This window comes from Sycon ciliatum, chromosome 8, assembly GCF_964019385.1.
Source record: "Sycon ciliatum chromosome 8, ocSycCili1.1, whole genome shotgun sequence".
Lineage (NCBI taxonomy): Eukaryota > Metazoa > Porifera > Calcarea > Leucosolenida > Sycettidae > Sycon > Sycon ciliatum.
In genome coordinates this window covers 24,263,324-24,289,125 of record NC_088650.1, presented here as the reverse complement: position 1 = coordinate 24,289,125, position 25,802 = coordinate 24,263,324, and the positions used below count along the sequence as shown (strand labels likewise).

Below are 25,802 nucleotides of genomic sequence, written 5' to 3'. Positions count from 1 at the left end.
AACTCAGCTGAAAGATATGTATCCCATTAGTCCGTATGCCCTGGGCCTGCTTGCCTGGTTGTCTGCCTGGCTGATAAATATAGTGATAATAGATCTGCTGATCGCTTTCTCCTGTGGAGTACACACAATGATTCTAATCGAGTCTTTCTATATGATGTATTTTTTTGTGATGTCCTATCACAGGGATCTATCATTATTAGCGAATCCAATGGATGACTGCTCTTGTCGTCGCATGGAGTTCGAACACTTGAGGTTTTTGAACCTGACAGCAAATGAAGTGGAGATGGGCAACGACCTGAACTTGTTTGGAACTGGTGCAAACACTTGCCCTCAGATAGCTTGCAGTAAGTGTGCTGGTCCTTCATGCTAGGTGTCACATACTCCTACACACACATGCATGCATACCCTCCCCCCCCCCCCCACACACACACATACACACACTCGCGCACACGCGCGCACACACACACACACACACACACACACACACACGCACACACACCTCAGACCTCAGACCTGCCCATCGCGGAAGCGATGATAGCGAACGGCTATGTTAGACATAGCAACTTGTGGTGGGATTACACCATTCAACAGCTTGTAAGGCTGATGAATTGACCCCCACTGATTTTAGCCCGGTCTACACCACACCGCTGATTGAAGCAGCCTTTATTCTAGCAATCCCTATTTTTTATTTTACACACACACAAACACAAGCAAGCACCCGAAAACACACACTCACGAAGACTAACACACACACACACACACACACAATCACACACACACACACACACACAATCACCATTGGACCATTGGACGCCCATCGCCGAAGGCGATGATAGCGATGCTACAGCAGAAGCCATAGCAACTTGTGCTGGGATTGCACCATTCAACAGCTTGCAAGGCTGAAGAATTGACCGCCACTATTCAGCCTGGTCTACACCACACAGCTATGAAGTGGCTTTTTCTGGCCAGTGAATCCCTACTTTTTGGTCTTTTTATTTTTTTCCCACACACACATAACACCACTCCGGCATGCACTGGCTGTTGGTAACCACCCAGGAGAATGAAAGAAAAGTCAGGAAGAGTCTGAGAAAGAGAAGAAAGACGTGTGTGACCATAATCGTCGGGAATCGAACCCGCAACCTATCGATTGGAAATCGCTGCACATACCACTGCACCATATGGGACACACACACACAATCACACACACACACACAATCACACACACACACACACACACACACACACACACACACACACACACACACAATGTATACAGCCATAAATCGGCATTGACTCTACAATCACATAGACACGCACCCTATACAGCTGACATGGATTTGATTACACCATTTTGTTGAGTTGGAACTCGCGTTTTCAGTTGGAAACCAGGAACCTTCTTTGACAGCCAGGAGGTAACTTTGATGTTATATCATCTAATTTAGGTATAGTGTGCTAAGCATTGCTTGGCATGTTCTTGTTGCATCCACCAGGCCAACTATGCATTCATCCACCAAGGTAGAGCTTTTGTTTTTCAGTCCTACCTTTACTAAGGTTGTAGAAAACTTTGAGTAAACTGGGCAAGAGGTGGATAGAATTATTTGCCATGGCCTTTGTATTCCTTTTCTGCATACAGCAACCGAGAACTCAGTCCGGCCTGACTTCCAGCTGCTGCAGTCTGATGCGTTTCAAACGACACTCTTCTGCCTGGGTGGTGTGGACGTGCCAATATCAAGCGCTTCATTCCAGGCACCGCTGGACATTGGATTCGTGTTGAATGGAACGATCTTGCCTCTAACAATACCTACTGTGCCCAGACTGGTGGTTCTAGGGCCAGGTGGTGCACCAGTTCAAAGTAAGAGTGGTGAAAACTTGATCCACTTCTTAGCATGTTTCAGAATAGTTAAGGGGCATAATCTCTGGTTCTTTGCGAAGATGGAATGCATTTTGCCCTAAAGCTGTCATTAATATTAGCCTGTGTAAACACTGCCCTGTAAGTGCGTGTACCGAGCCCAGTGAGTTGCTACAATGATGACTACTTCTCTAAACAGGATGCTGGTTTTTGATATCTAATGCTAAGGTGATCAACGTGTTGAGTCCCTAGTGAATACTATCGACTTGTATGTTCTTTTTTCCGTTCCCTGTGTAGATGGGAAGTACGAGTGTGACACAACGATCGGTACCTTGACCAGTAACAATGTCATTGGTAAGCAGAAGATGATAGCATATGCACGAGCTACTGTACTGTAGCAACTACACCGTAGGCAACGTCTTGCTTGGACTAGTGGAACTTTATCATTCTGATTGGAACGTCATGATGTGGCACCCCAATGTCGTTATCTATTGACAATGGTATTCTCTTACTACTGTGTGTTCTTCTACTGCCAGCTCAACCTAGCTCTTCTACAACCTGCCCACCTGGATTCACTGGCCACTATCTGCGCTGTGTTGGTATGTGCTATTAGGGCTGCCTGGTTGATCTTGCTAAGTGCGTCACAGTTCTCATTGCTGCTGAACGCTAGGAAATAGTGTAAAGCAAAAGTTTGATCATGAGTTTGGAATATAGTAAGAAGGTAAAATGTATCAGCTTCTAACACTTTGTAGAGTTGTTTCCAGATCAAACGAAACACATCTACATGTACAACATTATTAATTTTCACAAACATCAAAACTTACCGTATCAAGAGTTGATCAAACCCTCAATCTTCAGTTTATTATGCCTAGCCACTTTGCTAGACCATTACAGCATGTGCAATTATAGTATCCGTCCAACGTGTTGATCCCAACTGTGTGAGGTCTCTCATGTTAGTTTCAGAAAGCCCAAATTTCTTTGTCTTGGTACCCTTTCTGTACAGATATTGATGAATGTGACACGTTTATGTGCAACGTGAATGCGACGTGCTTCAACTTGCCGGGATCGTTTGAATGTCGCTGCAATGCGATGTTTGTCGGTGATGGACTGACCTGTGTGCTGGAGGACGAATGCGATAGCGGATCACACAACTGCAATCTGACCGTGTCTGAGTGTCGCAACACTGCCGCCAGCTTTGAGTGTGACTGCTCACCTGGGTTTCAGCGTGACGGTGGTGTCGGTGATTGCCTGAATATCAATGAATGCACCACACAGTCACCATGCGCTTCCATAATCGGTGCAATCTGTACGGATACGTTTGGTTCGTTCTTCTGCTCATGCGGACCAGGATACACGCAGTCTAGCGGTGCAGGTGATCCTCTCGTTTGCGCCGATGTGAATGAGTGCTCGGCTGGTACGCACAACTGCGACCTTGTTCTGGGACGCTGCAGCAATATCCCCGGCACTTTCTTCTGCCAATGCATCAGCGGTAAGATTACCGACTATTCCTGTAGCTATGGCTTGAGATTTTACAAATACAGTGAAACCTGTCTAAGACGACCGCTCAATCCACCTTCAAACTGATGTGGTCTCTGGTACCAGGTGGTCTCCTTATCCAGGGTCATTTTGACTGGAAATAGCATCCCTTGATGCTGGTTTCAGTGGTCTTCTAGGACAGGTGGTTGCCTTATCCGAGTGGTCTCCTTGACAGGTTTCACTGTAACTGGATGCTGTAACTGTGCCTTCCTACGCATCTCTTCGAGTTGTTAACAAATAATGTTGTTTGGGTTTTCCGATTTCCATGTGAAAGCAGGTACAATTACTAGCAATTGCCACGTTCAGCATGTTCGTTTTGTGTTTGGTATGCTTAGGACAAAACCTGATTCTAAGCCTATGTGCTTATGTTTGTGTGTATGCTGTTGTTGGTTTCAAATGGCAGGTTACGTTGGCAACGGTCTGCCCGGTGGCTGTCAAGACCAGAACGAATGTACTTTCTTCTCACCGTGCGCTAGCTTGCCGAACACTGTGTGCAACAACACAGTCGGGTCGTTCAACTGTCCCTGCACCCAAGGGTTTGTCTTCAATAATACGCAAATGATCTGTGTTGGTAAGTCTGCGTCCAGGCCACAGTTTTCTGGGGGCTTGGCGATGGCAAACTTTGGGCAGTCCTCCAAAATAGGGATGGAATATATTCTGTCACATCCTTATAAGGTACATATACCACGACCGCTGAAACACATTCTGCGACTGTTGCTATTCTTTTTTGCTAATCACGACTAAAAATCCAGCCTGGTGGTATTTTCCATTTTTGGTCACCGCCCTGTTTCGATAATTTTGGACTACAGTCCATTCAAAGAAAGATGAGCTGGGTCTAGTGAGCTCCCTTATCTGGTGATTTTGGTGATTTTAAAGAACACGGAGCAGTTCAGTGAAATTTGAAGAAGGGCCCGAGAAGGTACCTGGGGCTCGAACCGCAAAATGACCATGGTGCAAGTGGAGTCAAACGGCCTGGATTTACATGGTTTTCCCTATCCAGTGCTTTTGGGATAAAATCTTGCCATAATCCGATTCATGTGATGGCTTGCTTTTTGGAAAAATGGACTTCAGAAACATAATATTGGAGGAGCATTCCATGGGGGATTGCAAAGGTTTCTAAAAAAAACTCAAAGTTTATGGCCAAAAGGAAGAATACCATCTTCCTGCGGGTGATTACTTTAGAAAGTATATCATTCAGATCATAACCCAATGGAGTATCTGGGAAGTTAATGATAGCTTGCATAGACCTCGGTCCTACCGGTAGGACCTACCGGTAGGACCATCATACACAGACATGCTGCATGGCCTCTGTTCTAACATTGACCTAAAACTTGACCCTAAACTGTTGCTCAGGGGCTAATGAAGGAGTCCACAAATTTTAGACGTGATCGCACAAGGCATAGTACGAAATTCCATGGTAACAGCAAATGGTAACCATGGAAATGGTGTATGGAATTATGCATTCCACTGCCTTGGCAGACTAATAAAAACATTAGTACCTCACCACGATTGATGTGCCATGGTCAAAATTCACTTTGGACAGAGTTGCTAGCGCTCCGACAGGAGTATGTGCGGCCATTTTGACAATTGATAAAATTGCGCGTATGCAATGCACTGGACATAGTCTTGCATTTTGCGCCATTACTTTGCCTGACAAAGACCTCATCTCAACAATTGTTTCAAGAAATTTCTCAGCCAAAAGCACTTTTGCAGCACGATTTCTTGGGTCCTACCGGTAGGACCCGTGGTCCTACCGGTAGGACGGCATGCAAGCTATCATTAATATTGTTATGCAAACTTCAGCTACCGCATTTTTCAACCTATATACCAGCTGATTGTTATAATTTCAATGTCACTCTTTTGGGTACTGCTCATCTTTCTGATGAATTGCTTCTGCAGATGATAATGAATGCGCCAGCATGGTACACAACTGCCATCCTGATGCTACCTGCATGGAAGTTCTGGGATCTTTTGAATGTAATTGCAGAGTTGGTTTTACTGGCAATGGTACTTTCTGCCAAGGTATGTACTCGAAGGTCCATTCCAAGGGCGGATCCAGGAGGGGTTGCAGGGGTTCCGCGGAACCCTCTAAATTTCGTAAATCACTACTACTGTAAACTATAGGCATGTCCATGTATATGTATCAGCTATTCAGTTTTGACTTATACTGGAATCGCTGGATCCACCGCTGCATTCCACCTCTATACTGATCTCTCTCTATCTCTCGCTCTATCTCCCCTCCCCCCATCTCTTATCTCTCTGTCGCTCTCCTTTCTCTCGCCCTCACGCTCGGTTCGTCTATTTCTAGCCATTAATCCATCTTTCTCTCTTACCCTCTTTCTGGCATGGCCTTAATATGCCTGCCTCTATATTGTTGTACTGGTGTGTCTACTGTCTACTGGTGTATCGCTTATGGCCGACGATGCTCTACCAATAAGCTATTGGTGTAGTCGTCATCCAAGCAACGTTTTTTTTTGTTCTAATACCAGTGTGCCTTTTTCCATTGCGTGCTTTTCTGTTTAGATTTTGACGAGTGCAACACTGCAAGTTTCGATCCAGGCTGCGATAGGAATGCGACTTGCAACAATACGATCGGATCTTTTGGGTGCTCTTGCATCAGTGGATTCGTGGGCACTGGCATGGAATGTCAGAGTAAGCTTGTGCCACAATATTTCAACATTTTAAAACAGAGTGCTCCTTTACCCCCTTTTTAATACGAGTATAGGCTTTCTCACCTTTCTAGCAACAGTGCAGAGTATTTCTTTTCCTGATAAAAATGTACTCTGATTGCGGTAGCTTGGCTTCTATGATCTGCATTTTAGTGCAATGCAGTTCGCAGTATGCGTCCGCTATAGTCTACGCTGAATACTGTGGACCAATCATTTTATGTGAAGAAAACTGTACACAATTACTGCTAGCTCTTTGCTTCTGGCAATCAAGATATGACAGTCAGCTGTGGATTGCGATGATACTCCATGAGAAGAAGAATGTGTGTGAAATTTGGAAAACCAAAAACATTTGCTTTCCTTCTCGGGCCTGCGATAATTCTTTGGGTGTCTCTTTGCTGCTTGCGTGCTGTGTTCAGATGATAACGAATGTGAGCGCTTCCCAGGGCCGTGCAGCAATCAGTCCACCTGCACCGACACCATAGGCAGTTTCACGTGCGAGTGCGTGCCTGGAACTGTAGGAGATGGGTTTACCTGCGATAACGTGGATGAATGTTTGCTCGGCCAGCACAGCTGCAGTGTGAACGCAAACTGCACGCACACGCCACCCATGACCCTGCCGGTGTGTCGATGCCGGGCTGGCTTCACTGACAACAGCGGAGCCCTGAACAGCGGTATAGTCTGTACTGACAACGACGAGTGCCTGTTTGAGCCATGCTCGCAGCTAGCCGGCTGCAACAACACCGTAGGGTCTTTTGTGTGCCTGGCGTGTCAAGTCGGGTACACCGGTGATGGCTTCACGTGCTCTGATGTCAATGAGTGTCTCAACGTAGACAGCTGCGATGCATCGCGGTCCAATTGTACCAACACTGTGGGCTCGTTCTTATGTACATGCTTGGCAGGCTATCAGAGCGTTGATGGCATTCTCTGCGCGGACAGGAACGAGTGTGAGCAGGCCGCGTCGCCACCGTGCGCCGTCCAGTCCAACTGCAGCAACACAGTCGGGTCGTTTGCGTGCTCGCCGTGTTCGCAAGGCTTCAGCGGCACCGGCTTAGTGTGTGAAGATGTCGACGAATGTGCCCAAGATCTACACAACTGTGCACCCACGGGTGGAGTGTGTACAAACGGCTTTGGCAACTTCTCCTGCAACTGCAGCACTGGTTTCGTGGGCAGTGGGACTGTGTGTGAAGACCTGGATGAATGTGAAACAATGCCATGTTCCAGCCTCGTAACATGCCAGAACACCGTCGGATCTTTCATGTGTCCGCCATGCCCGCTGGGATTCAGTGGTAACGGCTTCTCATGTGAAAATGTGGACGAGTGTATGGAAACTGGCGTACTGCAAGACAACTGCTCTGTACTGGCGGTGTGTGCTGACACGGTGGGTTCGTTTAACTGCACTTGCATCCCTGGATATACTGGTAGCGGTGATGTCTGTGAGAACGTTGATGAATGCATCTCTGAGCAGCACGATTGCCACCCAGAAGCCAACTGTACCGACACGGTCGGATCTTTCCAGTGCCAGTGTCGATCCGGCTTCAGAGATGGTCAGATCGAGATACAGTTGCCTCCCGGTCGTCTCTGCTTTGACAACGATGAGTGTGTTCTAGACACGCACATGTGCTCACAGTTTGCCAGCTGTAACAACACATTCGGTTCTTTCACGTGCACCTGTGAGGAGGGTTTTGAAGGTACCGGTTTGAACTGTGACAACGCTAATGAATGCACTTCAGGAACACACAACTGTGATCCGAACGCAATATGTTCAGACACGATTGGCTCATTCCGTTGCCAATGCGAGAACGGCTACCTGGACGAACAGTTCCAGAACGACACCTTTCCTGTGGGCCTATTCTGCGTCGACGAAGACGAGTGTGAACGCCTGCAATCTCCATGCTCCAGTGTGGCGATCTGCAATAACACAATCGGGAGTTTTGTCTGTCAGTGTGACATTGGGTACAGTGGTGATGGCTTGGAATGCAGCAATGTCGATGAATGTACCCTTGGCACACACCAGTGTGATGAAAACGCCAACTGCACGGACACAATTGGATCGTTCATGTGCACATGCAGCGTAGGTTATGACGACGCGGGTCTGAGTTCCGAGCCTGGACGGCAGTGTAACGACACCGACGAATGTCTGCAGAGTGTGTGTGATGCTCTTGTAGTGTGCACGAACACCGTCGGAAGCTTTAACTGCGGTCCATGCCCAGCTGGCTACAGTGGCGATGGATTTGTCTGCTCCAACATAGACGAGTGCGCAACAAACATGCATAACTGTGACAGCAATGCTACCTGCACAGATGGCGTCGGTTCATTTGTGTGTAGCTGCAACAATGGGTTTACCGGGTCCGGTTCGACGTGCTTGGACATCAATGAGTGCGTAAACATAAGCGAGCAGCAGGACCGCTGTGTCGACGACACTGTCTGTACTAACTTTGTACCTGGCTACACGTGCGACTGCGCTGCTGGATTCTCCGGTAATGGCTTCTTAGCTTGTGATGATATAGATGAATGTACTGATAGTTCACATAACTGCCACACGGACGCGTCCTGTATGAACAGTGCGGGCATGTTTAGCTGCCTTTGCAACAGTGGCTACACGGGATCAGGCACGAACTGCACGGATGTGAATGAATGCGATGCACCACCTGCCATAGATCCGCTCCTGGAGAATATCATTCTGAGCTGCTCTGACCAAGCCCGCTGCATCAACCTTCCATCCAGTTTCATGTGCGAGTGTCTGAGCGGCTTCGAAGGGAGCGGTTTTGAGTGCACAGACGTGGATGAATGTGGACTAGGTTCACACAACTGCTCTACGCTAGGAGGCGACTGCATGAATACATTCGGTGCTTTCAGTTGTAGCTGTCAACCCGGCTTCACTGGGGATGGAGTCACATGCTCAGATATTCCAGAATGCGAGCAGTCGCCATGCCCGAACTTTGCTTTCTGCACAGAACTGCAGGGCAGTTTCCGATGCACATGCATGGAAGGGTTTGAAGTTGACGGCCTGGCGTGCAGAGATCTTAATGAGTGTGTACTGGGCACGGATAACTGTGCACCGGGTCTGGAAGCCACTTGCACAAACGAACTCGGATCGTTCAGCTGTGCGTGCAACCCCGGTTACCTTGGAAACGGTCAGCAGTGTGATGACGTGAACGAGTGTACGGACAACACTCATGACTGCCATTCCAATGCCACCTGCAGCAATGTGCCCGGCTCATGGCTGTGCGCGTGTGACGCTGGCTTCACTGGATCTGGCCAGCAATGCGCTGACATTGATAACTGTGCTGATTCCAGCCTGAATGACTGCCATCCGTTCGCCGTTTGCATGAACCTGGAGGGCTCATTCCGCTGTGAATGCCAACAGGGTTTTGAAGGTAACGGGACATTCTGCCAGAATATCAATGAGTGTGATCTACCCCAACCTGTGTGCACCAATGCTAACTGCTTGGATAGGACGCCGTCATTTGAATGCGACTGCTTCATTGGCTACAGTCCTACCAGTCCAACAGTCTGTGATAATATCAACGAATGTCAACTTGCGCTGGACAACTGCAACGCCAATGCTACCTGCTCAGATAGTCCAGGCTCGTTTGCTTGTACCTGCAATGATGGCTACACTGGATCTGGTGTTCAGTGTGACGACATTGATGAGTGTGGGCTGAACTTAGACGACTGCGTAATGGCAGTGGGGACACTCTGCACTAACAACTTTGGGTCGTACACATGTGAATGTGCGAGCGGATTTGAGCGCGTTTCACCCATCCAATGTAGAAGTAAGTGCAGCGAGTCCACACCTCTTTTCTTAGCGAGTACACACAGTGATGTGCGTGGCATATGAATGAGAACAAAACTATACTGTGTTGCGGCATGGCATTGTTTCTTTTGACAAGCAAATCAGCACATTAAAATTCCCACAGAAGAGGCTAGTGATCACTGTGAGTGAATGTATGTGGTTGAGTGTTGCCTGTGAGCAGTGTGGCATGGCTATATGCAGCAGTGCGGCTGAGGTTGCAAGGGTGTGAGTGTGTACACCAGAGAAAAAGGAGAGTAAAGAAGAAACTACCGATTGGGTATCCATCATCCCCTTAGGCCCTCTCCAAGCACTACGTTGTAAGTGTTAATGCATATGTTTGGATTCTTGTCCTGACAGACACTGATGAATGTGCTCTGGACGTAGACACATGCGACGATACCACGACAATATGTCAGGACACTGCCGGGTCCTTCCTTTGCAATTGCATCGATGGATTCGTACCGGTGTCGAATACCATGTGTCAAGGTAGGTGATACTTTTTTCTAGCATTCGGCTGAGGGATTTGGCGACACAGAGTTGTTCACTTTGATGATGGTAGGACACTAGCGATTGGTATGGAATTGAACTTGTCAGCTCTTCATTCAGATATGCACAGTGACATATTATTGAACTGATCTTAAGAACGAAAGAGGCGAAATGCTCGATAATGCAATCAGTATAGATGTTGTTTCACCTGACAACATACAGCTAATCTGATAAGCAGGGAGTGCTCGAGAGCTCCAATACAGCGCTAACTGCAACGCAGAGCTCAGCTGAAAATAAGCATCATGCAAGGAAACATTTCTCTGCCTGATAATCGGCTTAACAAGGCATGAAATTCATTGTTGCGGTTTTGAAGCAATACTTACACTGGGTAACATTTGAACTGATATTGGCCAGCATTCCTATCTTTTCACCCATGTATGTACTTTCTCTGCTGGTCACACCAGATGACAATGAGTGCATACGCGATCCTCCGCCGTGTGATGCCAATGCCACCTGCACTAATGTGCCTGGGAGCTTTGAGTGCAACTGCAGTCTTGGTTTCCGAGGCAACGGATTAATGTGCCAGCGTAAGTACAGTGTGCCAGAGTGCAGTGTGATGTGCATGTGTGGACTGACTGCTTGGTTGTGGTCATCTGCTCTGCCTACGATCTAAAACACTGATCATTTCATTAAGGGTGAAGTTTGCTTGGACTGCATTCACATAGACATAAAAAAAAATTAAAAAACTCCTTACTTTTACTCTTGTGCTCATAACATATCCATGTCTCTCGCTACTCGTATCATTCCCATTGTAGGTGATAAACAGATATGCATTATAATATGATCTTGGATCCTGGTCCTTGGACCCTTTACTTGTCTGCATGGTCTTTCATACATTACCGTGATTGTGCTCTGGGATGCTTCTCTTCTCGTGACTGTACTGTGACTGTACTTTTCATGGTCCTTGTCGTGTGCAGCATTCCTGCCCTGTGAAGCTAACCTGGTGGAGTGTGAACCGAATGCACTCTGTGTGCCGGAAAGTCTGGAAGAGGCTGCGTGCCGTTGCACGCCGGGCTATACGGGAGTTGGGACGGTTACTGCGCCATGTGAAGGTATGAGTACGTCATGCTCAGACCAACAAGGGAACCATCATGGATGCCTGAATCCATACTAAGCTAGTTATCCAAACCCAGTGTTGTCCTTGTTGTCCTTTGGATACCATGCATGGGATGTTCAGCATAGAGTGGTGTGCTTGGAAGGAGGGTAGAGTGGATTAGCCCAGGTATAAGCCATGTATTGCCCATGTACTGCCCAGGTATTGTTCAGGAATTGTCCCTATATTGCCCTGATGTTACCCAGGCATGGACAAGATACTGCTTACTATTTTTTAAATGATCCTTGGCGTCTTGGACTTATGGTCTGATTGATGGACCTGCTGCTGCTCTGTGTGGTTGAAGCTACAATGTCATGCTACTGTTGTGTTGCTGCTGCTGCTGCTGCTGCTGCTATGTTCTAGAAATCAATGAGTGCATAAATCAAACCAGCTGTCCTGTCAACACAACGTGTATGGATCAGTTCAATTCATTCCGATGTGAATGCGGCGAAGGATTCATTACCGAAGGGCTACTAGAGGACACAACTTGCAGAGGTAGGTAACGCGAGTTGCCAACCACTCCTAGCAATACGGCAAACAATGTATTGATAGCCAGGGTTCCTCTGTACTGTGTTCCCATCCAACGATACTCACTAAAACATTTTAATATTTTTCTGGGTGTTATCTTCTTGCCTTTTTCCCCATTCCATCCAATAATTGGAGCTAGGAGTCGCATCACGTCTTCAAAAGTCGGAACCACTTGTCAGTGCTGTGCTATCTGTTTCACGCACTGACTCTCCTATGCCTTGATTATATTACTGGTGGACAGCACACCTTGTAAAATCTTGTTCCTGTATAGTCGCTCTTGGTTGCAATAGTGTATACACAATGCTGAGTTGCTAGAGCATCTGTGTCCTAAAGTAATCGTGCATATAACATCATTGTGTATGTTTGGCACGCAATGGCAAACTGGTTCTCGTCATGTTTATTCCACACAAACCACATGAATGATGATGTAATGGCATGACAAAGGCCGTAGGCTCGTAGCACCGAGATTTCAGACGGTCTCAGGTCTGGTCTGGGATATTTGACCGGAAATGAAAATTACCGACGAAAACCCAGTTTTGCACGAGCTGAGCGGGTCCCCTTTTTTTCAAAATAAGGTCTGGCTATGCCTACCGGCCGGATCAAATGCTGCGGCTCTGATGACCTCTATAGTCTATAGTGAAGCTAGGAATGATGCAACACTGGTGTATTGTGTTACGTGTTACTTCTCCCTGCACAGATCGTGATGAGTGTGCTCAAGGAAGCGTATGCCAGGAGAATTCAGACTGCCGGAATACGGTCGGGTCGTTCCGCTGCGTGTGCAGAGATGGCTTTGAGCTCATCGACAACGCAGTGTGCATGAACGTCAACCAGTGTTCCGCTAACACACACAACTGTCATTCAAACGCAACGTGTAATGACCTCCCGGGTCTCTTCCAGTGCACATGTAATACAGGATTTACAGGTAAGACCTTGCACCAGCACCAGGTGAACTTTCAATCACAATGCTGCGTGTTATGCTTCTGCCAGGCTAATGGTGCTAGACAACTTCTCCGAGTGCAGCTTTTAGTGTGTATGTGATCTGCATTGAGATCATGCTTTCACTTCATATGCATCATTCCCTCGCACAGCTAGATGGCATACAAGGACAATACTGTTTGGATCCATGGCATTCAGAAACACACAGAGTCCAATCTGGCATAATAGCACTTCTTTTCTAATCACTTTGCTGAGCATTTGAAGTGACTAGTATCAGACACAATCCTCAAAAACAATTTCTTTTTTTGCTGTTTATTTACCTGTGCAGGTAACGGTGTGACATGTACTGATAACATCGAATGTGATATGCCAATGCAGTGCCCTGTCAACTCGCAGTGCGCAAACAGCATAGGATCATTCAGGTGCCCTTGCAATGTCGGCTACGAGGCGGAGACGATGGCGCCGGACGGACGCATCCTGTCCTGCGGGGATATCGACGAATGTAGGAATTCTTCGGTTTGTGCTCAGCTAGCAACATGCAACAACACTAACGGCAGTTTCCTATGCACATGTTTGCCTGGGTATACGGGTAATGGACGAGTGCAGTGTGATGATGAGGACGAGTGCAGTACCGGTGCACACAACTGCTCTCGTGTTGACGACGAAGCAGTGTGCATGAACACCGTTCCGGGATTCATGTGCAGCTGTCGCCAGGGCTACACAGGAGATGGTGTCGTGTGCGAGAATGTGAACGAATGTGACTCGGGAACGCACGCCTGCCACGCCAACGCAACCTGTAACGACACGGTAGGATCATTCGCGTGTCAGTGCGACACTGGCTTCACAGGCGCTGGCATGTCCTGTATGGACATCAATGAGTGCACACTGGGTATTGCTACATGTCCAGAAAACATTTCCATGTGCGTAAATCAGCTTGGCTCGTATGCGTGCCCTTGTGGTCCTGGTTACACTGGATCTGAGGCGGAGAACTGTTCGGATATTGATGAATGTACCCAGAGCAACCCTTGCAGCATCGGTAGTCAGGAGTGTTTCAATACCGATGGAGGCTTCCAGTGTGCCTGTGCTCCTGGCTTTGAAGATCGGCGAGACTTGAACACCAGTGACAGCGATCTCGTTGAACTGCAGTGCAGTCCCGTCAACGAATGCGAACGTACTACTCACAATTGCAGCATGGATGCCGAATGTCTGGACCGCACGCCGTTCTTCGCTTGTGTTTGTCATGCTGGGTACAGTGGTGACGGAGTGGACTGTGCTAATCTGAACGAGTGTGAAATAGACATGGCCGACTGCCATGACAACGCCACTTGCAATGATACGATTGGCTCATTTGAATGCACCTGCGAGTCCGGACTGTCTGGCAACGGAAGACAATGCAACGACATTCCTGAATGTTCAATCGAGCCAACCCCGTGCGCAGCAGGACGCTCGGAATGCTTCAACTCCTTTGGCAGCTTTTCCTGCGAGTGCTTGATGGGTTACAACGGGTCCGGGTTTGTCTGTGAGGATATAGATGAATGTATGGAGGACGTGGACGCATGTGATGCTAACGCACTGTGTACGAATACAGTGCCAGGTCACAGCTGCACCTGTCTGCCTGGATTCACCGGCTCTGGTACGTCCTGTGAGAATATTAACGAATGTCAGCCCACCCACAACTGCAGTGCCAACGGCACGGCACAGTGTACGGATACTGACGGTGCGTTCAACTGCTCATGCCGCCTCGGTTACACAGGTGATGGCTACACCTGTGTGGATGTCGATGAATGCCTGCTCGGAAGCGGTGTATCCAGCTGTGCCGAGATGCTCAGTGTATGCTCAAACACACGCGGGTCGTTCGTCTGCCTGCGTTGCACGACCGGCTTTGAGGGCAATGGAACAGCATGCAATGATGTTGATGAATGTGACCGCTCTCCAGAGTCTGCCTGTGCTCTTGACCGCAGTCAATGTATGAACACAAGAGGATCGTTTGAATGTCCGTGCAATGTAGGCTATCAGCCAGACGAGGAGTCTCCTCTGCTGTTATGCCGAGACCATGATGAGTGTATCCTGAGCGTGGACAACAACTGCTCGGCAAACGCCTCATGCGAGAACAGCATTGGATCGTTTGCTTGCGTCTGTGGTATGGGATTTACCGGTGACGGCATGGTCTGCTTGGATGTTGATGAGTGTAATCTTGCCACGCATAGCTGCATGCCATTCTCAATGTGTCGCAATACCGCCGGCTCATATGTCTGCCCCTGCCTGGCCGGCTTTGAACTCGATGACAGCAGTCAGTGTATGGACATCCAGGAGTGCGAGCAAGGCCTGGATGATTGCATCAGCTCAACAACCACGTGTGCAAATAATATCGGCTCCTACCAGTGTAACTGTCTGGATGGCTATGTGCCGAACCAGAACTCTGCAAACAACTCCTTCTGCTTGGACTTTGATGAGTGCAGCATTGCATCGAACTGTGGGGTCAACACGATCTGCAACAACACCCCTGGATCGTTTCAATGTGATTGCCAGCCGGGATACAGCCGCATCGATTCTGGGCCTTGCATGAATGACAATGAGTGCATGCTGGGGACGCACAACTGTGACATGGCGTCCACAATGTGCCGAGACCAGCCCGGTACATTCGACTGCCCATGCCAAGATGGCTACGAGGCCTTCGAGGGTGGCAATGCTACTCACTGTGGGGATATCCTTCTTAACTGCATAGGTAACACAGTGGATAATTGCAGGGATAACTCTATGTGTGTGAACACGATAGGCAGCTTTGAATGTCCCTGTGTTGCTGGATACGAAGACAATAGTCAATCAATGGAGTGTGATGATATCAATGAATGCGATCGACAGGTGCACTCGTGTAACGTGACATTTGCCAACTGTGTGAATCTGGATGGGAGCTACGAATGCGAGTGCAGGGCTGGCTATGACGATTTGGCGCCAAGCAGCTCACCGGGCCAGGTATGTATGGATAGGGATGAGTGTGGCAGTACGGACAACTGTCACCGTCCATTTGGTAGCTGTACGAACATTCCGGGCAGCTATGAATGCAGTTGTGTGCCATTCACCAGTGGCAACGGAGTCATGTGTGAGCCAATCGACGAGTGCCAAGACCCTGCGCTTCACAACTGTGCGGTGAACGCTACATGTACAGAGTTGCCTCTTGGCTTCTCCTGTATGTGTGATCAGGGCTACACTGGGGATGGTGAAGTATGCAACTACGTTCCCAAGTGCAGCGGGTCCACGCTGAACAACTGCAGTGCTGGGCGATCTGAGTGTACTGAGGACTTCCCAGGCTTCCAGTGCACCTGTCTGAGTGGTTATACGGGAGATGGAGTGCAATGCATTCCCATTGATGAATGTTCAACCAATGGTCACAACTGCCATCGCAATGCTTTCTGTAGGGATTCCACGCCAGGTTTTCAGTGTAACTGTGTGACTGGATATACCGGAGATGGCGTGTTCTGCATGGGTGAGCTCGGACTAAACTTCACATGTTATGATGTGCTTGTGCGTATGAGTGCATATGTGTGTGTTTGTGTGTGTACGTGCGCACGTGCGCGAGTGTGTGTATAAGTGTGTGTTTGTGTGCATGTGTATGCGTGCGTGAGTGTGTGTACAAGTGTGTGTTCATTCGCGGGATGAGGATTACGTGGCTTACACGGTCTGTGTGCTATTGCAGCGCCAGTGTTAAACTGACATTCTGACTTGGCTTGCTCTAGGAGGGCTTCAGTGCTGCTTCAACTCGTGCAAAATTCACCCATTTGCATGCTTCAATTGCATTATTGCACTTTGTAGATTTTCTACATGTATAAACTGTTATAAAGAAAAAGCACTAACTAGTGAGATGAACCATTCTCACTCTGACAACAAAATGCACTTTCAAAAGCGGGCAGTTGACATCCACAAATACTGACTGGGTAACTATGCAGAGTTCATACGGAGCTCTTAGTCTTAGCTGGCATTTATCCAGCGCGTTTCAGCAGCCCGGTCGCTGCCCCACACTCACTTCCGCTTTGTTTGCCTGTCCCACGTCTTGCAGATGTGTTTGACTGCATGGTGGATGGTCGCAACTGCAGCGAGAACGCGCGCTGCGTCAACCAGACTGGACCGGAGCGTTGCAAGTGCCTGGTCGGCTTCACCGGTGATGGATTCAGCTGTGTTAATGTCGATGAATGTAGCCTGGCCTCACACAACTGCCATGCGAATGCGAGCTGCACCGATACCACACCGCTCTTCAACTGCAGTTGCCAGACTGGCTTCAGTGGCAGCGGCACGGAATGCTCTAACATTGATGAATGTATGCTGGGGAGTGTCACTTGCCCAAGCAACTCAACATGTAACGATACCATCGGAAGTTACCAGTGCCTCTGCGACCCTGGTTTCGCTTATAATCCCGATGAGACAGAATGTCAAGATATCATCGAGTGTGACAGTAATGCCAACATCTGTCCTGAAGAAGTTAGTCGGTGTGTGAACACCGTAGGCAGTTACCTGTGTCCCTGTACTGACGGCTATAACAGAACTGCAAACACGGGGGAATGCGAGAATATCATTGAATGCTTGTCGGAGGACCTGCACAACTGCGATGCCAATGCTAACTGCACGGACTTGATTGGTACATTCCAGTGTCGGTGTGCCGTGGGTTTTGAGGGTAGTGGGACCAACTGTACTGACATTGATGAATGCCTGATGCCAGGTATGTGTGCCGCAAACGCTGTGTGCACAAATACACGCGGTACGTTCATGTGCATGTGCGAAACCGGCTATTCTGGAAATGCAGTTGATAGTTGTGATGACGTGGATGAGTGTCTGCAGGTGCAAATGCCATGCGGTGCTAATACTGTGTGCAATAACACTAGAGGAAGTTACATGTGTACATGCCAGACCGGCTACACAGGTGATACAAGTGATGGCCAGGATTGCCGTGATATACCCGAGTGTACTCTGGCCATAGACAGCTGCAACAGAACCAGCGAAGATTGCGTCAACACTGCCGGCTCGTATAGGTGTCAATGCCGCGACGGCTTCACGTCGGATGACAGTGGTGTATGCCAAGACAACGACGAATGTGATCCTGACGGTGCTATGGAGTCCTGCCCGCGAACCAAGGCAAACTGCACGAACACCATCGGATCATTTGAATGTACCTGCCTGCCGGGGTACCGTAATGGCTTCCCAGCCTGTGTCAACATTGACGAGTGTTCGGAGAGCGGAGACAACTGCCATGACGATGCCACATGCAATGACAACCCTGGCTCGTTTGTGTGTGAATGCAATGACGGATTTACCGGCAACGGTACTATGTGTCAGGACATCAACGAATGTTTGAACTCATCTCTGAATTCCTGTGACGGAGTGTGCCAGTGTCAAAACCTGCGTGGAGTGCAGGATAGTGCAAGGATGCGAGGATACAGGTGCGTAGCTCCCCTGGGTTATGCTCTAACCATGGACACAGACACTTGCACCGATGTCGACGAATGCTCGTGTGCACGCACTGAGGACAATGTGTTCTGCGCCGGAACTTCCACTCCTGTGCACAACTGCTCAGCCCAGGAACTGCAGGTGTGCAACAACACCCTGGGTGGATTTGTGTGCGACTGCCAGCCAGGAGCGTTCTTTAACGCCACACAGAATGCATGTCGTGGTGAGTTCTGCGATGTCGGGAGTGCATACACACGAGTGTGCAGTTCGGCATTGTTTAGGCCTACAGGGGATTTTTGTTGATGTCAACTTATCACGAGATGCTTCATTATCATATGCAGGTGCGGCGTGACGTTTTGGAGCACTTAACCGTACACTCTTAGTTCAGAAAGCTTGAATGACAAGGCCTTGTTTTCTAGTTTCCCAGATGCAATGCCTGCCCATGTGCATCGCATGCAATGCCTGCCCATGTGCATCGCATGCAATGCCTGCCCATGTGCATCGCATGTAATCATACAATGCAGACATTCCACTGACTTGTGCGTGATAACACAAGATTGCTAGAAGCGTCGACATCAGCAATAAAATCCGTCATTAGTCTGGCCATCTGTGGAGTTGCACATTCTTGTTAAAATGTATGCTTGCTGATAGTATACTGTTCAAGCAGAATTTTTCGGTGGTGTAATATTTTCGGTTGTCTCCAAATCGGCGGTTCGGTGGAGTGAAATATTCGGTAAACCCGTTTTCCAGGTAAGCGTACTAGTACTAGTATCGCTCGTGTTAAATATTAGGTTGCGTTCTATTATAGGTCGAAATTGTCGACACCGAAGTTACCGAATATAAAACATCACCGAATTTCTGCTTTTACAGTAGCTGAAATTACATGAAACTTGAAGGTATAACTGATGAGGGTAACTAAAACAGAAAAGATCCAGGCTGTCCAGTTGAATGCTTTCAGTGCAAATCTTCCTCCTCTTATTCATGTTATTTAGAGTAACTCTTGTTTTGGGTAGTGTGCTTGCTGGTACATGTATGTGTAGACTTAGGGTCAATGTACTAGTTGATAGGCCGCAGTAGCTGGGGGCAGCAGCATTCACCGAACATAGATTGTTGTTATAGAACCAGACAGCCCCACGCGCGCTTTCGCGTAGTCTACTCGACACAGAACTACCACAACTGTCTCAAGGACAAGTTTGGGAAGAGCATGGAAAAGAACTGTTGAGAGCAAAATCAGCACAAACAACCCACGAAAGATCAGTACTGTATTTGTTTGCTTCAGTCCCAAGCTAAGAGATGCAGTTTCCAGTTTCTTTCAATATTTGTTTTCGAGAGAGAGAAGCAAGCACGCAGATCAGACAATTGTGGTGTGAAGCATCTTCCTTGCTAGCTATTAGTAAAGTAGTAAAGACCAGTGTATCACCCTTGAGATACATGTAGGTGGTACAACGAATACCGGTGGTGTATCTAAGGAACTAACAGCATCTCATTCTGGAATGTGCCGCTGCATTCTGTACAACTCCAACTGCAGAGCACCCGAGCTGTACCAACGGTCTAGTTAGCTGCAGTAACGATGCCAGCTGCTCTGAATTTGCTGATGGAATCGCACGCTGTGTCTGCAACGCTGGCTTCACAGGTGCCGGACAGACCTGTGAAGATATAGATGAGTGCTCCCAGAGTGGGGCGGCTGCAACCTGCGCACAGCGGCTGGTGGACAGCGTGTGTGAGAACTTCCCCGGATCATCCCGGTGTTCATGTACTCCAGGTAGGGATACCATTGAACATCCCAGGTCACCATGTCCTTTTAGTCCCTATAATGCATCACGATAATCACGTCATCTTGATGGAGGCATTGCAATTGTAGGAGCCAGCCTGCTAAGAATTTATTCAAGCTCTGATTGAATGTGGTCAACTGGCATCAACCATGACCTGGACTTCCACAGTCCATGCTGTCCAGCACATGGACACAACTGTTTTAGGGGAAGAAAGTTCGTTCAAAACCAGTACTAGACCTTCTGTAAACATTTTAGTTCAACAACGAATTGCAACATTATTCCGTCTAGTAGATGTGGGGTGGACAACAGCGTTTGTTCAAAAACATTTTTTGTTCAAATGAAGAGTGTCAAATGAAAGTGAATTCCAAGCAATCTTTTTTTTTGCAGACGTAGATAGTATGCAGGAACACTTCCCGCCATGCTAGTCGGAAAGACGTTCACATCTGAGAGCATCCTCTAGCTAGTTGCTCTATTTTCTGTTGGTACAACCCTGCAGTCAGTAATTAGTGAAGATGCCATCATGTAGAAAGGAAAAGGACATATGGATACGAGTTAAGAGTAACTCTCCACCACTGTAACCAGATACTATATACAGTCAGAAAGTGCAACAACTAGGTATCTGGTTACAGTGATGGAGAGTTACTCTTAACTCGTATCCACATGTCCTTTTCCTTTCTACATTTATTATTGGCTCAACATCCGAGTTGCAAAATGCCATCATGTTTGAGACTTGTTTGTCTGTGGATGTGTGGCAGGTTTCATGCCGAACAACACAGTACAACAGCCATTCTGTGATGACGTGAATGAGTGCACATGCATGGTGGCCGACGATGGCAGTGGTCAGTGCCAGGGGAGCAGCACGCTGGCACACAACTGCCAGGCGGACATTGGTCAACTCTGCTCCAACCAAGTGGGCAGTTTCCGCTGTGTCTGCCGCACGGGTACATTCTTCGACGAGTCCGCGAGGCGCTGTGAAGGTACGGGAATCATGTCACTAGCGGCGGGGCTAGCCTTGCCTGGCTATCCCATGGCATACAGAACGAATCACACACTGCATACGCAACCTCACACTTACTAAATGTTTGGAAAGCTAATTGTTTCAACCTTGCCGGATCTCATTGCGAGAGCTCAGAGTTACTGGTGAAACTAATCCGAATGAAGGCTAGTGAACATGAAAGAGTTTCTAAGAAATCATCAAAGTCAGAATACTCAGTCTGCAAGAAACACAGTAGGCTTTGCACTGGCAAGCAGCTTTGACACTGACCAGAAAGGGTGCTTAATGAAGCCAGGCCGCGAGGGAGCGTATTTTTTATCGTAGTTGTGTTCTACATTATGTAGAGAAAACCGCAGGCCACAATGCATTGGTAATCTTGGAAGCCCTACACAGGTAGGTCTTATTGTCATGTTGCTGCATAAACCTAATCAGCAGAGGATCTCAGCCTCCGAATAAGTTATCAGCAGTTTTCTTCACTGTAGATGAGAACATTGTATTTGCTATTATGTTGGTTGCTTATTGTGTCTTGTTCAGACCTGCCAACCTGTGCTACCATTGCCTGCGATCCAAACGCCGACTGCAGTAGCCTTGGTGAAGGTGATCCTCAATGCATGTGCCGGCAAGGCTACGTGGGCAACGGCATAGTCTGTAGTAATCAGAATGAGTGCCTGCTGGATCCAACAATCTGCTCGCGGAGCATTGACGGCAGCCTGTGCACTGATACTGCAGGCTCGTATCTCTGCGAGTGTGAGCCCGGCTTTGAGCTGGATGCCGTGTTGAGTCGCTGTGTGGATCGGGATGAGTGTACAGCTGGCAGTCCATGTGACGGGCTAGCTACGTGCACGAATAGCATTGGCAGCTTCCAGTGCAGCTGTCCGGGAGGATACACGGGGTCAGGGAGGCCTGGAGACTGTCCCGATCTCGATGAGTGCATGCTGAACACGCATGACTGTTCTCCAGTGGCGACTTGCACAAACAACCTAGGCTCGTTCATGTGCGAGTGTAACGTGGGCTATCGGGGAATGGGTCAGCAATGTAGCGATGTCAATGAATGCGGTCTGATGGATACAAACTTGGAATTTTCTGTGGATGACGAACAGGACCTTCAAGCCACTCACAACTGCAGCGTGAGGGCCACCTGTGCCAATAGCATAGGAGCATTTAATTGCAGGTGCATGGATGGATTTACCGGCAATGGATACGTTTGTACGGATGTGGATGAGTGTGTAAGCGCGACTGTCCACCAGTGTCAAGACTACTCCGACTGTGAAAACACCGTTGGTTCATTCGCCTGCCAATGCTTCCCAGGATTCTTCGGCAATGCAACATTCTGCCACTGTAAGATCTCACATAGACCATTGCACTCACTTACACCATAGAAATTGCATACACGGTGGCACTCACATACACCATAGCACTCGCATACCCCGTAGAACCCACATACGCCATAGCACTCACATACACCGTAGAACCCACATACACCGTAGCGCTCACATACACTGTAGCACTCACATACACTGTAGCACTCACATACACTGTAGCACTCACATACGCCTTAGCTCTCCCATGCGCCTTAGCACTCACATACACCTTAGCACTCACATACACCGTAGCACTCACATACACCGTAGCACTCACATACACCGTAGCACTCACATACACCATAGCACTCACATACACCATAGCACTCACATACACCGTAGCACTCATCTACACTATGGCACTAACATACACCGTAGCACTCACATACACCATAGCATTCACATACACCGTAGCACTCACCTACACCGTTGCACTCACATACACTATAGCACTCACATACGCCGTAGCACTCACATACACCGTAGCATTCACATACACTGTAGCACTCACATACACCATAGCACTCACATACACCGTAGCACTCACCTACACCGTTGCACTCACATACACTATAGCACTCACATACGCCGTAGCACTCACATACGCTGTAGCACTCACATACACCGTAGCGCTCACATACACCGTAGCGCTCACATACACCGGAGCACTCACATACACCGTAGAACTCACATATACCGTAGCACTCACATACGCCATAGCACCCACATACATCGTAGCACTCACATGCACCGTAGCACTCACATACACCGTAGCATTCACATACACCGTAGCGCTCACATATACTGTAGCACTCACATACACTGTAGCACTCACATACGCCATAGCTCTCCCATGCACCTTAGCACTCACATACACCGTAGCACTTACATACACCGTAGCACTCACATACACCGTAGCACTCCGACACACCATAGCACTCACATACACCGTAGCACTCACCTACACTATAGCACTCACATACACTATAGCACTCACATACACCGTAGCACTCACATACGCCGTCGCACTCACAAACACCGTAGCACTCACATACACTGTAGCACTCACATACACTATAGCACTCACATACACTATAGCACTCACATACACCGTAGCACTCACATACGCCGTCGCACTCACAAACACCGTAGCACTCACATACGCTGTAGCACTCACATACACTATAGCACTCACATACACTATAGCACTCACATACACCGTAGCACTCACACACGCCGTAGCACTCACAAACACCGTAGCACTCACATACACCATAGCACTCAGATACACCATAGCACTCACATACACTATAGCACTCACATACACCGCAGCACTCACATACACCGCAGCACTCACATACACCGCAGCACTCGTATAAACCGTAGCACTAAACCAAGCTGTCCAGTCACCACCTGTCTTGTTTTGACTTCAGTTCATGATTTCTCTCTTTCTCTCTCTCTCTCACTCTTCATGTTCCTACCCGTGAACATCCTGACAGCACAAATCGAAGTGGTCTTGCCTAAACATGTGTTCAGTCTCGTCGAGATGGACTACAGCCTCTACTGCAACACATCCGGCCTCCCCATTGCTACTGATCGCCAGTGGTATGGTCAGGACAGTGCGGATGCACTCAGCACAGACCGGCTGGAGTTTGCATCGCCGACATTCAGCGACTCTGGAATTTATAGGTAGGATGTCGATTTTCGTCTGATGATAGATTCACTGCATGAAACTCAGAGTTACGAAATCGCAACTGTTTGAGTCCTGGTGGTGACCGTGAATTTTTTCTTCAGACTTTTCCCGTTTGCGTCTTTCCCTCAAACCAGTGACTGTTTGTTCTTCTCTTTGTGTTTGTTTAGGTAGAACGTTGTATTGTAAAATAACTGAGTACAGCGGTTCAGTTTGTTATCAGTGTAGTCAGTGTAGCGTGACATGCAATCAAACATCCATGCTAGATTGTTCAACCGGTTGTATGTAGAAGACCACTGGTACTATAGGACCTGCTGTGCTTATCTTGATTTTATTTAGTGGCCTTTGGGGGGGGGGGGGGGTCCAAGCTGACTGGTAGCTCTCCTGTTAGAAGAGGTAGTATCCCCTTCTCCATATTCGGAATATGATTTAAAAGCTCTCTTTCCAGTAAAAAAAAGTAAGTTGCATAAAACAGCGGGGCTTCTTCCTGAGTATGCCAATGTGATGTCTTGGCCCCTATTGAAATCAGGCAAGTATTCATCCCAGGTCCCTGGTCCAACCCCCCCCCCCCCTAACACACACACACACACACACACACCACCTGGCCTTTCTATATACTGGTACATGTATGTGTCAATGCAGTATCTAATATTTATGGGCTGAGGCCAGGGTCCATCTTGAAAATCATACAGCCAAAGCTTCAAGCAGTTTTCCAACACAAGACTGGCTTTTAAAAGACAGTTCTGTGTCCGCAATGCCATTCACTCTCGTTATTTATTTTTATGACCGTGTCCGTCACTATATCAGCATCTGTCTCCCGTCTTGCTCCTGTTGTGTAGTTCAGCTCTTTACTGTTACTGAGTCCTGCAGGATGAATCTTCTAGCCATATCCAGACCTGGGCTGGCCCTGTCGGTATGGGCAAAATCAAGCCCCTACCCAACGTGTGTCTGTCCGTTTGATGTACTTTTGTATTGTCCAGGTGCAATGCAACCAACAGTTTGACTAGTGGTAGCGGTGCTGTGTCTGTCGTCTTCTCAAGTAAGGAAATTTCTGAAGAAATTCGGTGCAAGTGTAGGAGTTGCATTATAAGTATATTTTTCGCAGAGAAGAGTATTTATTTGTAGAGCTTGTGTGGATACAGATTCCTAGGTTCTGGGCAAGTGTGTAAATTTGTCAGCTCTATTATTCAACAAATTAACCTATTCCTACTTCCGGCTTCCTTTGATGTCTCTGATGTCTCTGATAGCGGTCGCCTCCTATAACTGGCAGATGATATTTACCAACGAGTTTGAAGATGGTCTGGAGGATATGTCCACAGTAGTCTACCAGGAAAGAGCTGCTGTTCTGGCCAGCATTGTAAGCAAGTGACAGTGTATGGTGATCTGGGTGTGTTGCACAGCTGTGTTTGTCTACAATAGCCACATGGATGGATTTAGAGTTGATCTCAAGACTATTATTACTACTGTAGTATCGGGTATTTTACAACACATAATAAGTATACACAGGTGCGATAGTGCACCGCAGGTACGTAACTGTGTGCTCTGCCCCTCCCTCTCCCCCCCCCCCCCTCTCTCTCTCTCTCCATCCCTCTCTCT

General features: G+C 48.0%; 1 protein-coding gene across 1 annotated transcript in view; it reads left to right on the top strand.

The window, feature by feature from the left end:
* The window catches only part of LOC135822438 (uncharacterized), a 44,179-nt gene that overhangs the window by 1,867 nt on the left and 16,510 nt on the right, over nt 1-25,802 (top strand). The window contains exons 4-25 of the mRNA XM_065335205.1: nt 184-344; nt 1,634-1,852; nt 2,147-2,203; nt 2,386-2,448; nt 2,853-3,338; nt 3,789-3,956; nt 5,285-5,407; nt 5,909-6,037; nt 6,471-9,830; nt 10,208-10,336; nt 10,801-10,923; nt 11,314-11,448; nt 11,853-11,984; nt 12,715-12,939; nt 13,282-16,437; nt 17,008-18,612; nt 19,918-20,151; nt 20,917-21,138; nt 21,690-22,493; nt 24,016-24,205; nt 25,187-25,245; nt 25,454-25,563. Of these exons, the coding sequence (XP_065191277.1) occupies nt 184-344; nt 1,634-1,852; nt 2,147-2,203; nt 2,386-2,448; nt 2,853-3,338; nt 3,789-3,956; nt 5,285-5,407; nt 5,909-6,037; nt 6,471-9,830; nt 10,208-10,336; nt 10,801-10,923; nt 11,314-11,448; nt 11,853-11,984; nt 12,715-12,939; nt 13,282-16,437; nt 17,008-18,612; nt 19,918-20,151; nt 20,917-21,138; nt 21,690-22,493; nt 24,016-24,205; nt 25,187-25,245; nt 25,454-25,563 (11,890 nt within the window). The remainder of the gene's footprint in view (nt 1-183; nt 345-1,633; nt 1,853-2,146; nt 2,204-2,385; nt 2,449-2,852; nt 3,339-3,788; nt 3,957-5,284; nt 5,408-5,908; nt 6,038-6,470; nt 9,831-10,207; nt 10,337-10,800; nt 10,924-11,313; nt 11,449-11,852; nt 11,985-12,714; nt 12,940-13,281; nt 16,438-17,007; nt 18,613-19,917; nt 20,152-20,916; nt 21,139-21,689; nt 22,494-24,015; nt 24,206-25,186; nt 25,246-25,453; nt 25,564-25,802) is intronic.